Genomic DNA, 23,747 nt, shown 5'->3' with positions numbered 1-23,747 from the left:
CCTTTGTGCAAAAGAAAAGGGATTTATTCCTATCCCAAGCACAAGCGAGAAATATTTGCTGTGGTACATCAGTGACCTACCAGTCACCAATAAACATGCTCCCATTCCCTGCACGAGAGTGCTGTTGTCAGGTCAAAGACACAAAGCTCAGCTGCAGGACAGAACTGCCTAGGAGGTAGCTACTCTGCTGCCTGGCTTTATAAATTAGACCCATTACTTTGAATTCATGGCATGGACAGAACGGACCAGCCAGAGTGTTAATGACCAACCCAGCAGCAGCTGAATGAAGTGTCCTTTGCAAGATATGAAAGTAGCTAAGTTGCAGTCCAGTCCACCTGCAGTGGGAGGCTCTGTCTCATGGGGGGGAGGAAGAGGAAGGGTCAGCCCTGTACTGTCACAGCAGCATTGCTGGATAACATGGGCTACAAGATGTTTGCAAAGAAAACAAGTGAGAAACTGCTAGCAATGCCCCTCTTCAGACAGCACAGGAAAGCTAGTCTCAACAGGCCTCACCTGGTGCCTGCTCCAGCTAACAACCCCACCTCCGTGCATTGTGGCCATGAGAGCTGTGCAAGGAGGAGATGCAGCTGCCGGCGGGAGGATCTGAGTTGGCTCCGAGACCCCCAGTTGTGATGGGGGCAAATGTAGTAGCAGAGCACTGAACACAGTAGAGACGCTCAGGGAAACAGGGATGTTTCAGTCTGCAAGTTACTGAGACTATTTTGTGAGAAATATAGTTTGGAGGGGTACTGCATTAGACGCTGAACAGCTCGTAGTGCTATAGTGGGTTACATGGGGATATTTTGCTGTACATACCCTCTATTCAGACAAGACATTCTACAGCCCTTCTACCAACATTCATTATTGTTCTAAGGAGTTAATGGGGGTTGTCATTGAAGTTACTTTAGGCTTATATCTCTGCCGTGCAGAGCTCAAATATGTGTGTGGGTTTTTTTAGGAAGTGGACATCTTAGCACTTGCATAACAGCAGACAGAAAAAACTTCTCAAAGCAGTCTGTTCTACAAATAAATGAGAAAAATGTTGATGTATTCTGTGCTACAAACAAGCTCTTTTGTCACGTAACAGTGCGCTCTCTGGGAAGTGGATGCAGTAAATAAGAGCCACTGCCACAGTATTTTCCTTTGTTTCAGGAAGCAAATCTGCATTGATTTTTATAAATGCTGAGGTGCAAGAGGTTTTCTTCCCCATTGGCCAGGCCTCCAGAAAGTGCCTTCGTAAAGATTTAGCCTGGTATAAAAAGGGTAAAATCCAGATGATAATTTGAGACCTGGGAAAAGTCTGTTGTGCAGGACTAATCACAGGCTATTTAATTTTGGCAAGGGCCGCTGCTCTCCTCTCGGTGTTCTGGAATAAGGCTCGGATCAAACTCTTTACCTCCACGGGGGAGAATTCAGCTGCGAGGGGCCCTTTGCCCTCTGCCCATCTGGAAGAGAGGAAAAGGGAAACAGTGTAGTGCTCTGTGTAACTCCAATACCAATAACCAATCCAGATCTATAGCCCTTCCTTCCACAAACAGTCCTACACTCCTGAATATTTCAAGCTGCTGAGTTTCCATGACAAGCACAGTTCTACCCTGCATGACTTCCTCTTGCTACAGCCAAATGACGTTTGGTATGGTTACAACTAATTGTAGAGCGAGGAGGCACTGCCTGTTCCTGCAGCCTCAAATGTAGCTGATTCCCGGCATGCACGGTGGACACAAATTGTGTCCACTGGTAAATGGCCATATGAACAAAGCAACCTGCTGTTGGGGACTTTCACTACACACAGTGCTCCCTCTGCTCTGCCTCAAACTCACAATCAGCTTACAGCCTGCTCTGCCTGCATTTACAGTGTCCACGCAAGTCACCAGCTCTTGGGACAGCAAGGCCGGGGGCGGAACCAGAGCATTCAGGATGATCCCAAATTGTTCCGACAGCTGTTGTGAGGCGCTCGGAGGGTGGGTTGTGACAGAGCATTTGGGTCTAAAGGAGAAGTTGCTTTTCCCATTTGCTCTCCATGTGCTTTGTGCCTCTAAGCTAAGGTTGCTGAGACAGTCGGTTATCCCCACCCGTCAAAGGTGCTTCTGGAGAAACTAAGTATGGGGACAGCCTGGTTCCAGGCATCTGTTGCCAGTTATTGTTGCCTTCTGAGGTTTTTGGGTCCAACTCTTTTGTAAAATTCATGAGAGTCTCCCTTGCCTGTCTAAAGGAGCAAGACACAGCATCTTCAAGTTCAAACTGGCCACACAGGAAAATACAACAGGAAGTAGGCACAGAAAACATCAAAGTGGTGGACAGAAGGCCATGATATACACAAGGCAGGTCCAGATTATGTTTATTTATGGGAGAAGAGAGAAAAAAATAGGTCTGGTTTGACAGGTTTCTGCCTGTGGGCAGCATTTTGTAGATAGTCATTTTCACTTCTCCCTTACACGCTCAGCCAGTTTCTCATTTGCGTTGCTCTTTCGCAAAGAAATGCAAAATGCACAAAATTGCAAAAACCAATCAGGAGAAATTATAGGTAGTTGCAATATCCAAAACTATTTGACATCCTTTATTAAAATTAATGCAGTTTCAAGCCCACAGCATTCCTTGAATTGAGAACACTGCAGATTTGATGGCATGATCTATCAATACTTTTATAAAAAATTTTGTGTGTGTGTGTGTGTGTGTGTGTGTGTGTGTGTATTAGAAGAAAGATGCTTACCGATCTACTATTTCTTGGAGATTGGCCTGTAGGATCATCATCAGCTCTTTGAACGTCATCCATTTCTGAACATAGACTGGAACTTCCTCTTGGTATTTCTTATTTTTGTTTTCTTCGGGTAATGGAGTGAACACCAAAGGTCCTTCTTCCAGTATAGCCCTGCATAGGAAGTGCAATCTGTCTGCGTCCTCAGCAGAGATATCCTAGAATTGCACAGAGGGGGAGCAAATGAACAATTAAGTGTTTTCCGGTGCTTAGGGCAGAAAGTGACATGAAAGGAACAGAAAGCTTTGTGAAGATGATAAATCAGTCATCTGAACTGTACTTAATGTACCATGACACACACCAGGTTTCATCTGCTTCCTAATTTGCCACGCCAAAAAAAAAAAACAAAAAACAAAAAACATATTTATGAATGTGTGCATTTGAACAAGTTCTTGGCATCTGCTCAGCACAGTATCTATGCTTGTTTCAAAGAGCACTGGAATTCAGAACATCTTACTGAGAAGCAAGGGACATTATTATACAAGCTTGAACACTTTACAGGGAAGTCACTCAGGAAGAATAGGCGGGGTAAACCAGGAGGAGGTATTGCCTGAAATATTAAAAATGTACACACTTGGACTGAGGTGAAGATGGACGTAGGAGACAGATGTATTGAGAGTCTCTGGGTTACATTAAAAGGGTAAACAAGGGTGATGTCATGCTAGGATTGAAAAAGCTACTAGGGAGGAAGCTGTTCTAGATTCGATTTTAACAAATAGCAAGGAACTGGTTGAGATTTTGAAAGTGGAAGGCAGCTTGGGTGAAAGTGATCATGAAATCATATAGTTCATGATTCTAAGGAATGGTAGAAGGGAGAATAGCAAAAGAGAGACAATGGATTTCAGGAAGGCAGATATTGGTAAGCTCAGAGAGCTGGTAGGTAAGGTCCCATGGGAAGCAAGACTAAAAGGAAAAACAACTGAAGATTGTTGGCATGGACATTATTAAGGGCTCAAAAGCAAGCTATTCCACTGCATAGGAAAGATAGAAAGCATGGCAAAAGAGGAAATCTTGCATGATCTCAAAATCAAAAAGAAGTCATAAGAAGTGGAATCTAGGACAAATTACAAAGGATGAATATAAGCAAACAATACCGGTATACAGGAGCAAGATTAGAAAGGCAAAGGCACAAAACGAGCTCAAACTAGCTAGAGACATAAAGGGTAACTAGAAGACATTATATAAATATATTAGAAGCAAGAGAAAGACCAAGGACAGGGTAGGCTCAGTGAGGAGGGACAAACAATAACAGGAAACTTGGAAATGGCAGAGGATCTTAATGACTTCCTTGTTGCGGTCTTCACCAAGAAGTCTGATGATGAAGGAATGCCTAACAGTGAATGTCAGTGGGAAGGAGATAGGTTTAGAAGATAAAATAAAAAAAGAACAAGTTAAAAATTACTTAGAAAAGTTAGATGTCTGAAAATCACCAGGGCCCGATGAAATACTCAAGGAACTGACAGATGAGGTATCTGAGCCTTTAGCTATCATCTCTGAAAAATCATGGAAGACAGGAGAGATTCCAGAAGACTGGCAAAGGTCAAATACAGTGTCCGTCTATAAAAAGGGAAGTAAAAACAACACAGGAAACTATAGACCGTTCTGTTTAACTTCTGTGGCAGGAAAGATTATGGAGCAAGTAACCAAGGAATTCATCTGCAAACATCTGGAAGGAAATAAGGTGATAGGTAAAAGCCGGCATGGATTTGTAAAGAACAAATCATGTCAAACCAATCTGATAGCTTTCTTTAATAGGATAAGTCTTGTGGATAAGCAGTGGACCTAGCCTTAGTAAGGCATTTGATACAGTCTCACGTGATCTTATCAATAAACTAGGCAAATACAACTTAGATGGGGCTACTATAAGGTGTGTGAAGAACTGGCTGGATAACCGTTCTCAGAGAGTAGTTATTAATGGTTCACAATCATGCTGGAAGGCCATAACAAGCGGGGTTCCGCAGGGGTCTGTTTTAGGATCTGTTCTGTACAGTATCTTCATCAATGATATACATTGGCATAAAGAGTACACTTATTAAGTCTGCAGATGATACCAAGCTGGGAGGGGTTGCAACTGCTTTGACGGATAGGGTCAAAATGATCTGAACAAACTGGAGAAATGGTCTGAGGTAAACAGGACGAAGTTTGATAAGGACAAACGCACAGTACTCCACTTAGGAAGGAAGAATCAGTCTCACGCATACAGAATGGGAAGCCACTGTCTAGGAAGGAGTAAGGCAGAAAGAGATCTAGGGGTCATAGTGGACCATAAGCTAAATATGAGTCAACAGTGTGACACTGTTTCAAAAAAAGCAAACATGATTCTAGGATGCATTAATAGGAGTGTTGTGAGCAAGACATGAGAAGTCATTCTTGTGCTCTACTCTGCGCTGATTAGGCCTTAGTTGGGAGTATTGTGTCCAGTTCTGGGCACCGCATTTCAAGAGAGATGGGGAGAAATTGGAGAAAAGCAACAAGAATGATTAAAGGTCTAGCGAACATGAGAGAAGACTGAAAGAATTTGGAAAGGAGAAAATAGAGGGGACATGATAGCAGTTTTCAAGTACCTAAAAGAATGTTACAAGGAGGAGGGAGAAAAATTGTTCTCCTTGGCCTCTGATGATTGGACAAGCAGCAATGGACATTTAGGTTGGACATTAGGAAAAAGTTCCTACTAGTCAGGGTGGTTAAACACTGGAATAAATTGCCTAGGGAGGTTGTGGAATCTCCATCTCTGGAGATATTTAAGAGCAGGTTATATAGGCATCTATCAGGGAAGGTCTAAACGGTGCTTGGTCCTGCCATGAGGGCAGGGGACTGGACTCGATGACCTCTTGAGATCCCTTCCAGTTCTAGTGATCTATGATTCTATGCCACCTTAACCTGTGAGCTTTAAGTTTATTGGCGCACGCACAGCCTAGGCAATTTTCCTGTAAAGAAGCTCATACATAGAAGTGTTGTAATATTGGTCTAATTCATTTGGGTAGTTAATCGTTTAATGTTAAGTTTAACCAGTTAACTGATTAAACCGGGGTGGGTGGAGGCTGTTTCCAGCATGTGTGGGCCTGCCAGTTCCCAACCTGTGTCCATAGTCTAATTTTCTTCAGGGAGACTAGAGGACAGATCTCAGCTGGATCAGCATATTTCTGTCATTTGGTATGAAATGGTATTTCCTTTCAACAATTAAACATGCTCATTTTACTTCTTGTCCCAGCATAACCTACCAATCACTTAACAGACACTGTATAGGGAAATACAGCATACTTTTGCAATGGAGATCCTGCACTCATTTTAGTCTGTGGTGTCTGCTAGGATGCAGAGATTCATGCACAGCCCCCATGCTCTGCAGCAGGGAGCGGGGGTTCTCAGAGCTTCCAGGTTCCCAGCCACTGAGCAGGACTACCAGGCTGTCTGTCTCCCCAGTCTGCATGAGTTGGGAAGGCCCAGGAGCCAGCTGGCATGGGAATTTGGAAGTCTTGGGGGTCCCCTGAGCCAGCAGACCCTGAAATACCATGCAATAGCTAGTATGATTCATATCAGATTAACAGCTGCTATTCCGTAGTGGGCAGCAGTGAAACTGGAAAGTTTTATGTCCATTTCACTGAGCAGCTGCTGGAAATCCCAGAAGTACATTTCATTTTGGAATCCCTGTGTTTCTGATGTTTCTGCAATTAAAACATTTCCAATTCCCTGGTTTTCAGGAAATTTCAAAATAATTACATCTGTTCTACACAAGACTCAGAGAATCTGTCTTTGAAACTTTGCAAACGCCTTTCAAACTCCATCCTCCCAGTACGCTTTGCTAAATCCTGAGGGCACCACTTAAAAGTAAAATCTGCCTACTCCACTATGCAAATAGGAGACTGAACATTGTCTTCAATGGTACTAGGATTTCACCCAGTTGGTGTGCATGGTCTCGGTCAGTTCTGGATGATGGAAGCTTGAAGCATTTCTGTTGTTATACTGGATCCTAGATATCAGGGAAAGTCAATAGTGGCCGTGAAACTTGACTCTTGCAAGCTCATCTGCAAGGTAATCAAGTACCTTATTTATAACGTTTGATCCTTGATATGTAGAGCACTTGGATTTACCCCTTACCTCTAAAGCCGTGACTCTATTAATAACCTCACTGAGCGCTGTATTCAGTAAGATCCCCATGGCCTTGCAGTAGACATTGACTGGAAGCACATCTTGCCATACTTTGCCAAGTCTCTTTAGCTGGTGCAGTACCTGGAAGAGAACAACTCCACCTTAGCCAGAATCATAAACAAAGATAGACACTAAAGATGATAGGGCAATTACACAGCTATAAACTCATTTTCCAAAGCAGAGTAAGGTATCGGATTAAGGAAAAAAAATAGTACTTTGGGCTTGAATCTAGAGGAGGTTAAAAAAACCAACTCAGCTATTTTCCCTGATAAAGCTCAAACAAAATAGAAAAAAATTGAAAGTTTACCAAAATCTAATTTTTTAAAAAGTAATTCAAAATAAAAAAAACACCCTTTCATATTGATTTGAAGTGAATGGAATCCAAATGAACATTTTTCAGTTTTTGTAAAAGGGAAACAAACCCAAATGAAAACAAGTTCTTTCAATTCCATTGTAATTCTAAGCATTACATCCATGCTAAGAATTCTTACTGCTACTACTCGGGGGGGGGGGGGGGGGGGGGGGGGGGGGGGGGGGAAGAGGAGGAGGAGAGAGAGATCCCTTACGCTAGAATCCTTATTGCCCTTTGGCTGGCATCACTCACTTGTCGTGTTGCTTTCTTTGCTGCAGAATAGTTGTCCTCGTTGTCCAAATTGGAAAAATTCCTTGCATTTGACAATCTCTCCAGGAGTTCTCCTTTCTGCACACGCATCTGGGCCAAAAAGCACTCCATCCCTGGCGGAGCAAACGAGAAGAGGAAGCCATTTATTCCACAGCCTCAGACGATGTAAGCAGTATATCTGATGTGCCTATTCGGAGACATTCAGCCCCAGAACACAAGCCTGCCATTAGACTAGGATCCATTTTAAAAGACAAACACATTTACCTTTCCCTGTCTCACAGAACAGGTATGTGGTACCGTTCTGCCAGGCATATATCGTCCGGCACAGAGCTAGGGAAACCTCTCACCTCTTGCCCCAGTAAGTGAGATCTCACCCACTTCTGATTCCTAAAAATCCAATCCACAAATATGTGTGCGCACGCGTGTGCAAAATGTTGGAAAAGCCTCTTTCGGAAGAAAAGTATAAAAAGATGCACTTGCGGTTTGCAATTTGCGTATCTTTTCCCGACTTTTCCCTGCAGTGTAAACATAGCCATATTCTAGCACAACCACCTCCTGAGTGACACCATCAGGGAACTGAAAATGGAAACCTAGCTATGCAGACTCCCACTGAAAGCAATAAGACTGACAGACCAGACTGGAGATCGATGCAGAATAAACCATGTTTTGGCCAATATTACTCTAATATTGATCACTCTCAACACTTCCTAACACGTTTCATCTAATGCCCTGTTAAGCTGAATTAAATCTCAGAGCTAGTTCAGCCACCACCCTCATTGAAGCACTATCCTGTTATATAGATAACAAAAAAATGAGGCACAAAGAAGTTCAGTGACTGGCTGAAGGTCACACGCTGCCAGGGTTCCTAATTCCCAGCCCCCTGCTTTCACCACCAAGTTCCCTTTCGATTATACACTTCTCAACATAAACACTGGGACAAGAGGCAGTTGTGCCAGTCAGTGTATTTCAGTATGAAAGGTAAAATTACCAAGTCTCCTAAAGCCAGGCACCAGATCCACGAAGGTAGCTGCTCCATCATACAGTACGGAGGTGAGGCGGTATCGGAATTGGTGTCCTAGGGTTAACAAGTGATGGGCAATGTACATACAATTGTTGTGATGAATGGCCGCCAGCTGGGGTAGTTTCTGAAGTTTTTCTCTACCCGAGGAGAAGGGAAGAAATAAAGAGACATTTTGAATCAGATCTGGGACTCTAAACATAAAAATACGCCCTGATATTGTTCTATGGTTCAGAAAAGGTCCAGGTTAGACACTCAATAAGCAAGAAGCTCTCTTCACTCTCAGATCAATGCTGCTGCTACCTAACCAAAAGCAACACGAGGGACAATTAGAATAAAAGCATGTGGCTTCTGGACTTTCACGTACAATGGGAAGTGAACGCTGAGAGGGCAGCACAACATAATCACCTCTGTAGACCTTTACACAAGCAGAGGAGGTTGGCTACAATGTTCAGGGGTGTGTAAAAGTCCTATCCCAAGCGGCATAAATAGTCAACTTAATTCCTTGCGTAGACAGAAGTAGGTTGAATTCTTCCATCCTCTAGCTACTGCCTCTTGAGGAGGTGGATTACCTGAGCCAACAGGAGAACCCCTGCCGGCAGTAGATAGCAGCCACATGGAAGCTCTGCAGCAGCACAGGTCTGTAGTGGTTTTAGTGTAGACATGCACACATTTTAGCCAGGTCTAGAATCAAATTATCTCAAGTGAAGCCTGAGAAGCAGGAGAGGAAAAGCATTGGGTTGTAGCAGGGCTCTCGGTCCTCAAATCCAGTTCCTGCCTGGGATTTTAACCCTTTCCTACCACTGCTTTTCCCCAAGGGAAAGACACCAGCTGTTGGGGGAGGGAAGCACATCACAAAACGAGCCACAGTGGGGTTGAAAGGTTTTGGCCATGTCCATGCTGTGGCTTGAAAATGGATTGAGGCAAGTTTCCAACCTAGCTGTTACAAAACTGCATACAGACCATTCCCATGTAGGGATGAGTCTAAAAATCGTTGCTTAGATTGGGATTCAAATTCCTGCCCACAAAGAAGCATCTGACTAAGCCAGGTTAGGCCATCTCCGATGACAGCTGACAGAGGCTACGTCTAGACTACATGCCTCTGGCGACAGAGGCATGTAGATGAGGCTACCAGGCATAGGAAAATGAAGCGGCGATTTAAATAATCGCCGCTTCATTTAAATTTACATGGCTGGCGCGCTGAGCCGATCAGTTGTTTGTCGGCTCAGCACGGTAGTCTGGACACGCGGGTGTCGACATCAAAGGCATCTGTCGACCACCCAGGTAAACCTCATCCCAGGAGGCTTACCTGGGCGGTCGACAAATGCCTTTGATGTCGACACCCGCGCGTCTAGACTACCGCGCTGAGCCGACAAACAGCTGATCGGCTCAGCGCGCCAGCCATGTAAATTTAAATGAAGCGGCGATTATTTAAATCGCCGCTTCATTTTCCTATGCCTGGTAGCCTCATCTACATGCCTCTGTCGCTAGAGGCATGTAGTCTAGACGTAGCCAGAGATGTTCCAACGGGCTTGATAATGCTTTAGCTGTAGCCAGCACTATCTGTGTTCCAGCATACACAGGGTCCAGAAGGGATATAAATAGTTTATTTGCCTACATGAAATATACAAACCAGTTTCCTTGCAGTAAGATTACAGAGACAGATTCTGCAGGGACCCTATTAATGAAAAGCACCAAAGAGAAACTAGGTATTATTCCATGAGGTGATTTTAAGGAGGGGGCTCAGTGCTCTTTCCCAAAGGAGAAGGGAGTATCTGTCCACCATGCCAAAACCCACCCAAGACAAACACAGAACTGAGGAGGAGTATAAATCAATAGCTTGGCTCCCCCCACCTCCCTAAGGCAGGCACCCATGTAACACTCACACACTTACTTGTGGTAAATTGGCACCACGTCATAGAACAAATGGAAGATATTTCGCACCGAGAAAAAGAGCTGGATACAACTGCAAGGCAAGCAAGATTCCTGTTAACAATCTTCCCATCGGATCTAATGCATGCAGCAACTGGCGCATTCCTAACGCAGGGCTGAAAGTAGGAAGAATTCAATGGCTGATTTGGACCCTGAAGTCAAACAGAACCAGGAGAGATGAAGGGATAATTTTCAAAAGCTCCAGCAGGACCTCGGCTGGAGGTGTTATTTCTAGCTGGGAAAGACACATCTGGGGCAGTGCAGATCGAGCTAACATGCTAAAAACAGCAGTGCAGCCACAGCTACCTAGGTGAGAGGACGGGCTGGCCATGCCCAGTACAGGCCCATGGGAAAGTCTGGATACATGCTCACTTGGCTCGCCTGTCCCACTGGACCTACACTGCACTTTTTAGCACAGTCGCTTGATCAGAGCTAGCGTGTGTCGGCCTCCTTGTGCCGCAAATCACACCCCGAGCTCCAGGGTAGACACACACAAAGACACGTTTGAAATCCCATTTTAGGCTGCAAAGAGGAGACGATTCAGTTGCTTGGTCAAGGCTGGTACGATAACCCTGGTCCTCACTACCTCTGCCACGCCGCAAAGGGAACAAGCACAGCTGAAAGCATTGCTCATTCCGGAGCTGCGGACAGCCACTTGCCCTGCGTTTTCTTCCTCAAGGGAGGGGGAAAAGAGCCTCCACGACCTTCCTTACTGAAGCTGGGGAATCAGCAGGTGGTAGGGAGCAGCAGGAGGCACACGTTGTGGTGACTAGCAACCACTACTCCTGTAGATTATTTGCACTACGGTAGTGAACAGGAGTATGTGTCAGGACCCTAATGTGCCAGGCCATGTGCCATCTACCCTCGAGCGCAGCCTGTTCTGAAAGCAAACATGCTCTGTAAGCCACCCAAGAGGTGAAAGCTACCCTAACCGTAACCTGACCTAGGGAGACAAGCCAAGTAATTTAAAGCACGTTCGTTTTCTCCCCGGCTGCTCAGGATGAATTGTCAGGGGCGGAGCGCAGCTGGCTGGGAGAGGGCGGCACAGCGCAGTGGAGCAGGCTCCGGGGCTGTTCAGGACACTGAGTGCGGGACAGTGGGGGTGGATGGGAGAAGAACCCTGTTGCCACCATGCACTGGGCCTGTCATCTCGTCCATAGGACAGTGGAGGTGGCTGCCACAGGGCGCCCCATAGCGCATGGTCTGGGGCAGCCACCCAGAATCATCCTGTGGAGGAAACAGCTCCGCTCTCTGGTAAGCTTGTCACATCGAGGGCGAGGCGCTGGCATCACCTGCATACCTGCTATCTGTGCAGTGCTACCCAAGAGGGCTTTGAAGATAGAGGCAAGCTTCAAAATCACAGCCCACATGTCCGGAGTGAGACAGCACTTCCCCACGCAACATACACACACAATCACAGCCCACATGTCCGGAGTGAGACGGCATTTCCCCTCGCAACACACACACAAATGCCTGAAAAATTAACACTCTGTCGCTGCAGACATGGTCGTCAGTTGTCAGGCCAGACAAATACAGCCTTGGATCCTTAAAATCTCTGCCAAAGACACAACTCACGTTCTTTGCTTTCATTCAGGTAGGACAGCAGACGGCTCACCCTCCCACACACTGGCTAGGGATGTGAAAAAGCAGGTAACTGTGTAACCACTGAAAACGTAAGTGATGACACAATTCCATGCGCCCGCAGTGCAGAGCAGCAGCCGGCTCCCCAGGAGCTAATGCGCACCTGAAGCTGGCTTTTAAGCCGGCTTCCAGTGTGTACTGACTCCCACCTCTGGCTCTGCTCCCGGGGAGCTGGCTGCACCGCAAGTTGCACAGCGGTTATTCCTGTTTGCTGGATGAATGTGAAGATTTGCTCTCCAACCGGCAAATCAGCAGCTTTCATTAACAATTTCTCCTTGATTGTTTTACATGAATGATGTTCTCTGCCCTGCTAGCATTGGTCCTTTAAACAGCTACCGATTTCAAAAGCATCCCTTCAGCTTCATTCACCAATCTGAATTCTTACCACTGATCTGTGCTAGTGGTAGCTTCCAACAGGGTCTGATAAGCCAAGTCCATCAATTTCTCCACAGACGCACTGATGCGGCAGGTAGGCAGAGAGAACATATGAGGACTCAGTTTGGCCTCATTCTCCAAATGCGTCAGCTCACTGGGTGCTGTTTTGGAGGCTTCTGGGGCTTTTACGTTATCACCCGCCCCAGTGTTGGGCAGTTTTGGTATTGCTATGGAGCAATCAGGTGTGACCTGTAGAGGAGAGAAAAGCGGCACATCACAACCTTGTTCCTAGAGAATGGATACAGTTTAACAATGAATTTCAAAGACCCTATTGTGCACACCAGTCTGTGAATTCCATGGGACTCCACCAGAGCTAGTGTGAGAGGATCACAGATTCATGAAGCATGCTAACAGCTCCATAGGTGTGATACATAATAGTCAACAATCTCGTTCTTAAGCATCACGTAAAGGATCTTTTCTCTTCACATTTCTGTTAACAGAAACATGTAAAACCAGCCATCTAGTCCTGAAGAGGCTTCATTCCATTATTTTAAAACTCATATTTGGCTTGGTAGTTAGAATAAGCAGCCCTACAGAAATGCACTATTCAAAACTTTCAGCAGCAACTATTTCTTGTAGAATTCACACAAGTAAGAAAACCAAAACAACCCTCTATAAAACACAGACTTATTTTTAAGCTACTCTCCTTCAGTAGCTAGGTGGTTTCTTACACAGATGCATTGTAAATTGCCATCTCTAGCACCTTTACAGTGTTGTGTATTTCGGAGGTCATCAAGTTTCTGGCTGCCACAATCACATCCTGGCATTTTTTGTTAGCAAAATGAGAATTGACGTTGCGGGCGTATTTCAGTAAGTCCGTGGCATCTCCTTTCAAAAACCCCATGTTCTTCAAGCTCTTCTCAAATTCTTCTGTAGATTTAATCACCTGAGAAGACATTTGAGCACAATGTTCACACTATTCTGGGTTATGAGTTGCAATGAGCTAATAATCAAGCAGTAGAATGAAGTTTGAGATTACAGCTTTGAATCTGATTTGTCAGTAATGATCTCAAACTGTAACCACCTGACAGCGCTTCCATGGCTCATGTGAGATGTCTGTTTCAGTCAATGGCTCAGGAACATGCATTCAGCACACAAATATTACAGTGGACATTGATGACAAAGGGGAGACAGTTAATCTCAACCACAGAACCAAGGAGTGACTGAAGCTGAAAAAAGGGAACACCCCGTGGAAAAGTGGAATGAAATAAGCTTTGCTGTTACTGGCTCTTCTGGGAAATAGACCCCAGATCCAGGAGTCAATCTGGCACCTTTTACCAGCACCAGGGCCCAGAACCTCAAAGGCGGGTAGAAGCAGTGTTCCCGGCAAGCTGGGCACTGGTGTGATCATTCAGGAGAAATTCAAATGCTGCCCAGCTGATTAGTAGAGAACTCACAGATAGGTTTTTGTTCCTATTGGTGGTGCACATTTCCATGTGCCTCAGTGCACAAAGAAGGATTTATTCCACACATGGATGGATACAAATCCACCATGGATGGATACGACTACAGGAAATATTGATTAGGTGCCTAACTCCCATTGACTTCAACAGAAATTAGGCACCAAATAGAATTTGTGAAGTGGGATTAAGTTCTGGGTTGGTTTGTTTGTTTAAATTTAGACTTAAAATAATAAAGACCCTGTAATACCATTAATCACACTGTAAATACAATTCAATTTAAGTCTCTACAGCAGTGAAATCATTTCCATTAGAACCTGGCTGGTCAGCCAGCTACTAGCAAGGATGCCTTCACTCGGCAACATAGCCCAGATTTGGTGTCTTGCAGGGTATTTTGGACCAAGGAGGGAGTAAGTCCCAACCCCCACTGCCACCCTCTCTTCTTTATAAGGGGAGTGCTTCTGCTCGAGGGCTCATGCCGATTGCAGCTTTGTTAGCAAAAGCCAAACGTCTTAAGCTTGTTGGAGTGGAGCGCACAGACTGGATGCTGCTCTCTTCAACTGCATAGGACTGATTTGCATGTTCAATTACAGAAGAGAGCAAAATACACAGTAAAAACACTGCACCGGCATTGGTGCCGCAGGAATAGGAGACACGGCTTAAGGCAGAGACTGACTTTGGACCTTCCTATCGTAGCAGAGGTTAAAGATCAGACAATTCCCGGGATTGCAGAATCTGCCTTTCCAGGTTTTACGTCGCATGGATTTCAGGCCTAGGTCTGAGTCCTACCTCGATATACTGCTGCAGTTTGCTGCTGCTGGCTGGAATCGAGTACACCAGACAGTCCCGAATGAGGCAGTCGGACATTTCCTCCCAGATTATGTCACCCAGCATCTCTGACACCACCACTTTGGAGTCCTTGTCGTCTTCCCCACACTCATCAAGACACACATCTGAATTGAAAAAAAAAATAGCCCAAATGGATTTTATAAACATGATGCAAGGGGCAGATCTTCTCTGAACCCCTCAATCCCTTCCACACCCCCATGGTGAGCTCAGGACAGAAATGGTCAGTGGTTGCACCTTCATCTGATGTTCTCTGGTCTCAGGCCATGTGCTAGGCTTACAGGATTCCCTGCCCTGTTAGGCTAAACTTGTGTTCCCAGGAGTTTGCTCAGTGCCTGGAATGTGCCCCATTCGCACACTGTCAAGAGACCCTCCACAAGACTAGTCCTACACAGAATTGTCCATAGATCGTATCACACGTGCCAGCTTTTTTTCCTCAAGAGCCCCAGAGCTTCTCACAAAGTGATGAGTTTGCAATACTGGCCGTCTGAGGCGAGCTCTTTCTGTAGAGAAATAAAGCATTTCTAAGATGCCCTACAAGCTAAACACTCTTTGTTCTTCCTTTTCATGGTTGGAGCTTTCCCTGAATGCTCACAGACTCTGCAGCTGCCGTCACTCAAACCCCACCTTCGCCATTTAATACTGTCGGCTGCTCTTCAGAGACAAGGAAATTCAACGGGTTTTTAAGAAGGGACTCCATTCTCAGGAATTCCCATCTTTCTGCATTAGTGACCCCCCCGTCACACTTCTCACCAAAGAGGCGGGAAGCCGATTTGTAGAGCCACCGGGAGGAGGCACACCGAGCTGGAAAGACTAAAGGGGCCCAAAGAGAGGGAGCCGAGGGCAGATTTGCAGTGTTGAAAGCTGCCAAGCTTTGCAAACCGCACTGAGCTATAACGGAACATCTCAGGGCACTTCCATAGCACTGTTCTGGGTAGCAGGGGCTCCATGGGCCTGGTGGAAACCAGGCTGTTCTACTGCTAAGCATTCCCAGAGGCCTCCACAACAGCTAGAAGAGCCAGCTGTGGGGAGCAGCATCTCCCGCAGGGGACAAACTACCTACTCAACAAGTGTTTGTGAAGAACTTCAAGCACCAGCTTGATCTTGCCAAAAACCTCCACCGGGGACGAATGCTCCAGATTAGGCTTCTCAGACTCAAAGTGCAAGACGGCTGCGTCAGGCTGCTCCTTCAGCAGGGGTCGAAGGGAGGGATAAGAGATCAGGGGCTTGAGGATGTACTTCAGCAGCAATTGGCCTGAGAAAGGGAGACAGAGAATTGATCTTCAGCATCAGTAGGCAGCCAGGTCGGCTTGTTTGCTTCCACTTTGCCCAAGAGGGACTAGCCAGGATGGGCACCTTGGACTGAGGGTTGCTCAGATTCGAGATGAAGAATATTCCCCTTGGGTAGCTGCAAAGAGCCCATGATTTTATAAATCAAATGATGAACTACTAGAAGATTTCCTCGGCCTCACTCAGGGGGTTTGGAAAATACAATTAAAATGCACATGCTCATTTGAATCACTGCTCTGGGGTGGGGGAAAAGGGGTTCAGGATGCAGGCTGCCCCCGGGAGAGGACAACCCCAGCCCTCTGTCATCACAGAAGCCTGGGCCTAGGTGAGAAGTGCCTCTCAGTGGCCGCTGCAGCTCCAGGGAGGGGTGCATGTCCCTGCCTGGGGCAGATCCGGGTTCATCTGTCCCCTGCGCTCTCCAGCCAGAGTGAGGAATGCAGCCAACTGCACTTTCCCCTCGCTCCCTGACGAAGGGGAACTATTTTCCCCTTCCCGTGTAATGTTCCCATGTGAACCGGGGGGCAGCCCCCCGCCAGCCCTTTTACCTGCCTGGTGATTCTGCCTCTTTAAGGAGCAGTAATCCCATCCCAGGCGCATCCAAACCCTGACCTTGCTTTAAGTTACGATAAGAGGAAGCTGCGTGCAGAATTTGGCGGTCCTCGCTGGTACCACTGAGGAGAAGTTCTTCCAAACACACAGGCTCACAGAAAGACAAATATATAGTAGAATTACAAAGCCAGGTAGGTGACACTACCTGCTGGCCACTGTCAGAGCTCGCTAATCGCTTTACTGCGACTTGCCATTATAATCACCTGCAACAGCCTGAAACAAATGCCTGGCTCTCTGCCAGGGAGGGGACTGCATCCAGAAAACAGGTTTAAACATGAGCCCACTGAGCCACAAAACCACAGATCAAAAGGAGGTAATAAGACAACTCGACAGGCAGGGATAAATAATTCCAGGGAGCTGCACGTGAATAGAGGTCATGGGATTCAATTCGCACGTGTCAGGGGGCATAGCAGGTCCGAGAGGGATGCGGCAGGGCGTGTGGTTTGGCAGGCTTTGTTCCAGTATGGGAATCCCTGTGCATCTGCAATTCCACCACTCGGACCAGCCCAGGGGGCTGCCACACGAGGGGAACAATACTGCCTCTAGTACTACCAGCCCCTCAGCACTGGGCAGAGGGAATGGGCAAGGGGGTGGGAAAATAAAAACACAACAGGGGACGAAAACAAAACATCCTTCCTTCCTGAGAGACTCCTCAGAGAGGGGCTGCCTGCGGAAAGTCAACCCTGGCCGTGGGAAGAGGCCAGTGTGGCAAGGGAAGGGTTGAATTCGCTGACCGAGGGGTTGGCAATCAACAAAATGCCTCCCTCTTACCACATTCTGTTCCGTACATGGGACACACAGAGGTCTGTCTCACCAAAATGTTTAAGCCTGAAGCGCAGCTCTCCTAGGATAGCAAATGCCTGGAGCACAGAAGCACCAGTGATCTGATCGTCCTTCACTGGCATGGTGTGTAAGTGCAACTCCGTCTGCATCACCGTCTCTGCACTGCTGATTTCTAAAAGAAAGCATAACCATCTCCGTTACAGTGAGAACTGGGCTAGAGAGGAGCGGACAGTCTACAGAACTACTCGGACGGGCACCAAAGCAAAACTTTAAGCTCCTCTTTCTTCCCCTCAGTTCTCCGACCATAAACCAGAGAGATCTCAAGGATGTCTGGGATACAGCATCAAGCTCCTGGTCTCCATATACAGGCGACCCCCACACTTCCGACCTAATTGGTTCCTGGAGAACCGTCGTAAGTCGAGCTGTCATAAGTCGAACCCTTATTTCCCATTAGCCGCAATGATAAAATGAGGGTTCCGTTCCTGGTCCGCTTTGCCTCCTGGGAGGTGTAGTCCCCAGTTCACTGGGCCAGAGCTGGCCGGGGGCTGTGCTGGGTGGAGGTGGCGGCCGGAGCAGGGTGGTTGTAAGTCGGGGGTTGCCTGTACTGATCAGCTCTTGCCAGCCTAGGGACTTGGCACCAGAATCCTTCTCTGCTGAAGAGCAGCATCCTGCAAGCTGCTTGTGTTGGTCTTTTACATGGGTCTGGAAGTAGTTCCCCCATTTCAATTTCTGTGCAAATTTAGGACGTAAAGAACATTTAGGCCATAATTACTTTTCCTCCTCCAATATAATCTCAACCAAGGCAAGAGTTTGTTTTACTACCTGAGGCATCGCTGTGGCTCAGAGGACACTGAAGTACTTACCTCTGGCACTGCCTGTGTGTCAGATGTTTACATTTTCCTAAACAGCTAAAGCAGCTTCGCACAGTTCTACTCATCAGAAATCAAATATCATTAGTGTGTGTTTATAGTCATCATGGGGAGTGGGTGATCCTCTTTTAATGCCCGGCCCGGTAAATTTTCCTGGTGAATCTGGAAGGCTGAGATCAAGCAATCTGGATTTGCTAACGTGCTCAAGGAGTTATAGATATAGACAAGAAAATGAAACGGAAGTCACATGAAAGCTCTAACTGAAGGGTGTCTCCTAGGATGAGAACTTTCCTACAAAACCGAATTGGAAAAATGCTTGTGCATCAGACATACTTCACACCCACGGCTCACTCAGAGCAGACACATGGCACAGAGGAAGTGGTAACACCCCGAATGTATTAAATGATCAGTATTGCTTCAGACATGGCTTCAATTATCAGTGCAACAGTTTGAAAAACGAGGTCAGATGAAACTCATCTTCTCTCTTTTATTCCTCAAGTACTTTTTATCCCAAAGGACACTTTGCTATTCCCTCATTGCCTGGGACTACCGAAGGCTCTAAGGAACAGGAGGAGGCGGAGTAACTTGCAAAACAAGCCATTGCTAGGTGAGCATGTTCATCCAGATGAAAGGTTTCAGAAGCCTCACCCAGCTAATGGGGCAAGTCAGTTTCTCAATAATACACAACCTGACACCAACAACGCCTAAGAAATCCTACAGCCTCTCAGGTTTGGCCTCATGACTGACAAAGGAACTAGAGGCTGAGAACTCTCAGGGCTTCTCATATCACTCCCTAGGAAATACTGCCGTTTGGGCCAGAAAAAACATGTCAAATACATTTTAAGAGCCACTGAATGTAGCAAGCTGCCTGTATAGCTCCAAACCTCCTTCCACATGGTGTGAAACCCAAAGGGCACTGCCTCCAAGCAATCCCATGCCATTAGAAGTATGCCACTGGCAGGAAGGGGTAGCTGAATCCACCCTGGTTCACCTATATTAACTAAGAGTGCATCTATGCAGCACCCTAAACTCAAAATAAGATATGCGATTTGCGTTATGCAAATTGTGTAGCTTATTTCAAGGCTATTCCAAAATTTGGCGCTGTCTACACAGAACCACATTTCGAAATAACACGTTATTTCAAGCCACCCCTTAACCCTTACGTAACAAGGTTTACAGGGATGGTGAAATAGCGTGCCCATTATTTCAAAACAACAGGTGTGTTTCTAAGACATGGGGTAGTTATTTCGGGATACCTTGGTATCCTGAAATCTCTCTGCAGTGTAGATTTACCCTAACTGATTAGCTCTGAAGAGGATTTTGAGCCAGGATCATTTCAGTCACTGAACCAAACTGAAATGTACAGCACCTTTTGAAGGAGGAAGCGTCCACAAAACCATTTGTCGCCACTCTTCTCCCAGGTGATGGAGCATATTCTGGGTCTGCACCGTCAGCTCCATGCCTAGCGCTTTCAGAACCTTCAGCTCAAAGCCTTTGCGGGATTGTAGCATTTGCAGACTACTTCGTGCCTAGCAGTAAGAGGAAGGTAGTTATGCACAGAGCATAGGAACCAAGCAAATGGATCAGATGACAGGCAAGTAATGACAGGGATAATATCACAAGATATTATTAATTACATATAGGAGAGAAGCTTGTTACTACCTTTTTCAGATGGCGAGCTGCTGCTACATACTTCTTTTCCAGTAATGCAGTACTGTAGTCTTTAATAGTTGTATCAAACTGAAAGAGTTAAAGAGAAGTTAAATTTAAAAAGTACAAGGTACCACATTCAGGAAAGAACAATCAATAACACAAATTCAAAATGGGATATTACTGCCTCACAAGGAATACTGCAGAAAAGGATCTAAATAAGAGTAAACGATGTAACACTGTTGCAAAAAGTGACCATCACTCTGGGATGAATTAGCAAGAGTATTGTAAGGAAGACATGCAAAGTAATTCTCGTACTCTATTTAACACTAATAAGGTCTCAGCTGGAGTACTGTGTCCATTACCTAGGATGACTGTGGTACCTGTGTCATTAAGAACAGTCTGGACAAATACCTATTCAAGATGGTCTAATACAATGGTTCCCAACATTTGCAAGCATACAGACCCCTTTTCAATCTATTAACATTTCACAGACTCCTCTTTCTGGGGGAGAAAAGAAAAAGAAAAGAAAGGGTTGGGCTCACCACGGTGGGGCCAATCATTATTTTAAAACTTTCCACAGACCCCCTGCAGTAAAGTCATGGACCACCAGGGGTACGCGAACCACAGGTTGGGAACCACTGGTCTAATACTTGGTTCTGCCTCAGTGTGGGGAACTGAATGAAATGAGATGACCTGTTGAGGCCCCTTCCAGACCTACATTTCTATGATTCCACAATCACACACAAATACAATTTCAGCTCTAAGATTAGCGGGCGCATTTTTTTAAAAATTACATGACTAGGAACAGAAGAGTCACAATTGTTAGTTCACTACGGAGACCCAAGCAGATGTGAATGGAAAAAAACAAACAGAAACATGTAGTGATCTGAAGCCATTTTCCCAGTCTCCTTCCTCACCTCTTGTAACTGTTTCAGCACACTTAGAACCAATGAGTCTCGCTCCAGCTGCTGCTTCAATTCAGTAAATTCTGCAACAGCCACATTCAGATCTTTCTGGACCTAGAAAAGCAACACAGACATCAAGCATTCATCAACTCATTACAGTAATCAAAGACTATGTAGCTGTTTCCATTGAAAAAATAATACCAACATGGCAACACCACCATGCTGCATAATATGGATGTACCTCCCAAAGTTACAAACAACACCTATGGTTATTATAACTGCAAGGAATTAGTAAGAAAAAATATTCTATTTTCCCAGTGTATTTACCAAGTGCATTCAACAGCAATTTGTATAATAGTTTCTCTATATGCTCAGCCTGTTTTAGTCTCATGAGAAAAACTCTTTCAAACAACAGAGAAGAAAAACTCAAAGGCTACGTCTACACTGGCCCCTTTTCCGAAAGGGGCATGCTAATTTTCAACTTCAGAATAGGGAAATCCGCGGGGGATTTAAATATCCCCCGCGGGATTTAAATAAAGATGTCCGCCGCTTTTTTCCGGCTTGTAGATAAGCCGGAAAAAAGCGTCTAGACTGGCCCGATCCTCCGGAATAAAGCCCTATTCCGGAGGATCTCTTATTCCTACTTCAAAGTACATGGCCAGTGTAGACGTAGCCAAAAAGTTTTAAAAGAAGTATTATTGTACAGGAATTTCTGAATTAAAAAAAACATGGCTCTATCAAATTGCAGTTTAAAAAACAAAACAAAACAAAACACATTGTTGAGATTCTAGAGTCTCTTTAACAGTCCTCTAAATTTAAATTTAAAAAATGTCAACTTGAATTAGGCCAAAAGTATACATTTAAAAAGCTTCCACAGCCATCCAAGATCAATACAGGAGTTTCTTCTTTTAAAAAATCCCCCAATAGTTAAATAAACAAACAATTTCCTGCAACACTTGACTAATGAAACTGATTTCAGTGATTGTTATTTGTCTATGCTGAGAAACATAAAATAAATTCACAGCAAATAAAGAGACAAGTCAAGCGAACGGTTAAGTCTTTCAGCCTTAACACAGCATAATTAGCATCAGATGTAAAAATTATTTTCACATCACATAATTTTTGAGACGATCATGCTCCTTTGCAAAGAAAGGATTCAGATTCGTCTCCCACCTACTGTAGAGCCTTTCTAAGTAGCATTCTGAAGCCAGAGTGGTAACACAGGTGAGAGTTGTGAGGACTAGCCCAAGGGTACGGATTAGATGACCCACTTCAAAAATATAAGCAGGTCAGTAGCCAGGGGAAGGTGGACAGTTTTGCAATCAATGTATAGTAACACAAGGTTCACTTCTCAGCTGCAAACACATAATCACTGTTACACTTCGGTCAAAACACACTGCCTCTCAGTGCCTCAGTTTCCCCTATCAGCAAAATAAAGATTATTCCTCTGTATCTCAATGGGGGAGGCTTCAAGAATAATTCAAGAAGATACATGATGGGCTGTGAAACTACTGTAATGAACACTGGGGAAAATTACATACAATTACATAAATAATGAATAAGTTATAGCTGCCCTCTATTTATATTGCAGGTCTGACACATTATAAATTAGTATGTTTCAGACAAGGACACGTTTTATAAGAGGTGGAGCTTCACCCAGCAGCCCTTAGCCATATTTTGCTTTCCTCTTCCCTTGCCTTCCTGTGCAGCCATGAGCATGCTACACATCAGTGGAGTTGTACTGCTCTGGGGTGATGCAGGAGGAAAGCTGCTAGACTCAGATAATGCAGAACTGCTGCTGTCACCTCATTCTCAATCCTGGATCTCAGTAGGTCGATGTCGCTGCACAGTCTGTCCACTTGCGACACCAAGTCCTCGGCGCTCTCCATGCTCGGGAGGAACTCGTTGTACTTCTTGTTAATCATGTTGCAGACTTCGTCCTAGGTAGAGGGGCTGGACTCAGGAGCGGAACAGCCACCCCCCGAGAGAAAGCCCAGGGCCCAAACCCCCTCTCCCCAGGGCAGCCCCCTGCGACCCACAGCGCTGAGAGGGGCAGGACGGTTTTGCGAGGGGACCTCACAGGCGAGGGCTGGAGCAGAGCCGCACCCACAGCCCCCCCCTCGCTACAGACACTGGACAGGAGCCCAACGCCCCCCCCCCCGGGAAATGAACCTCAGCGGCACCGCCCGGAAACGCCTGGAACCCCCCCCCCAGTGTCACCCCCGCCCCCTCTTCCCGAGCCCCCCCGCCCCCTCTTCCCCTCCCCAGAGCCCCCCCAGTGTCACCCCCGCCCCCCTCCCCAGAGCCCCCCCGCCTCCCTTCCTGAGCCCCCCCCGCCCCTATTCCCCCCTCCCCAGAGCCCCCCCCCGCCTCCCTGAGCCCCCCGCCCCCTTCTAACTCGGCCAATCCCCCCCACCTTGAGCTCCTCCACCTGGCGCGAGAGCCGGGCGATGCGGGCGCCCAGATCTTCCTTCTCCAGCCGGCCCGAGTGCGCCAGCACCGAGGCCACCAGCGAGGCGGACGGGGCGGCCATGGGGACACCGCGCCCGGCTCGGGCCCGGCCGCCTCCTCGCCCAACGGCCCGCCGCCGCGCGGCACCACGGGAGAGCGAGTCCGCGCGCCCAGCGCCGGGCCGCCAATTCCCAGCAACGCCCCTCGGGGGGGCAGGGCGGGACTACACCGCCCAGCGTGCACCGCGCCGGGGGAGCCTACGGGCCGCGGCCTGGCTCAAACCTATCTTGTTTTGCTTTCCTCTCCCTTCCCTGCGTCCGCCGCCGGCCGAGCCCGGGCACGAGCCCCGCGTCTGATTGGGCCGCTGGCGGGGGCGGGGCCTGCAACCCGCA

At 46.5% G+C, this 23,747-nt stretch overlaps 1 protein-coding gene across 1 annotated transcript; it reads right to left on the bottom strand.

Moving 5' to 3' along the window:
* Window positions 1–1,018: 1,018 nt before the first annotated feature.
* Window positions 1,019–23,548, bottom strand: ZW10 (zw10 kinetochore protein). The gene is made up of 16 exons (XM_075909237.1): window positions 23,321–23,548; window positions 22,710–22,844; window positions 20,917–21,018; window positions 20,009–20,086; window positions 19,716–19,875; window positions 17,509–17,649; window positions 15,859–16,050; window positions 14,739–14,902; window positions 13,253–13,435; window positions 12,500–12,738; window positions 10,436–10,507; window positions 8,512–8,681; window positions 7,506–7,636; window positions 6,851–6,982; window positions 2,711–2,913; window positions 1,019–1,445 (listed from the first exon to the last, which is right to left on the bottom strand). The coding sequence occupies exons 1-16, from the start codon at window positions 23,435–23,437 to the stop codon at window positions 1,325–1,327; spliced, it is 2,340 nt and encodes a 779-aa protein (XP_075765352.1). The 5' UTR covers window positions 23,438–23,548; the 3' UTR covers window positions 1,019–1,324.
* Window positions 23,549–23,747: the final 199 nt, after the last annotated feature.

Source organism: Pelodiscus sinensis, chromosome 26 (genome assembly GCF_049634645.1).
Source record: "Pelodiscus sinensis isolate JC-2024 chromosome 26, ASM4963464v1, whole genome shotgun sequence".
Taxonomy (NCBI): Eukaryota; Metazoa; Chordata; order Testudines; family Trionychidae; genus Pelodiscus; species Pelodiscus sinensis.
The sequence above is the reverse complement of the archived record's forward strand: the minus strand, read 5'-3'. Positions and strand labels throughout refer to the sequence as shown.

What these genes read in the sequence shown, in the direction of transcription:
- ZW10 (XM_075909237.1), bottom strand. Translation starts at nt 23,437, where the DNA reads ATGGCCGCCCCGTCCGCCTCGCTGGTGGCCTCGGTGCTGGCGCACTCG. An exon ending in GCCAGGTGGAGGAGCTCAAG is followed by an intron (nt 22,845 to 23,320) that starts GTGGGGGGGATT and finishes CCCTCTACCTAG; the next exon opens with GACGAAGTCTGCAACATGAT. An exon ending in CAGCTCGCCATCTGAAAAAG is followed by an intron (nt 19,876 to 20,008) that starts GTAGTAACAAGC and finishes TCTTACTGCTAG; the next exon opens with GCACGAAGTAGTCTGCAAAT.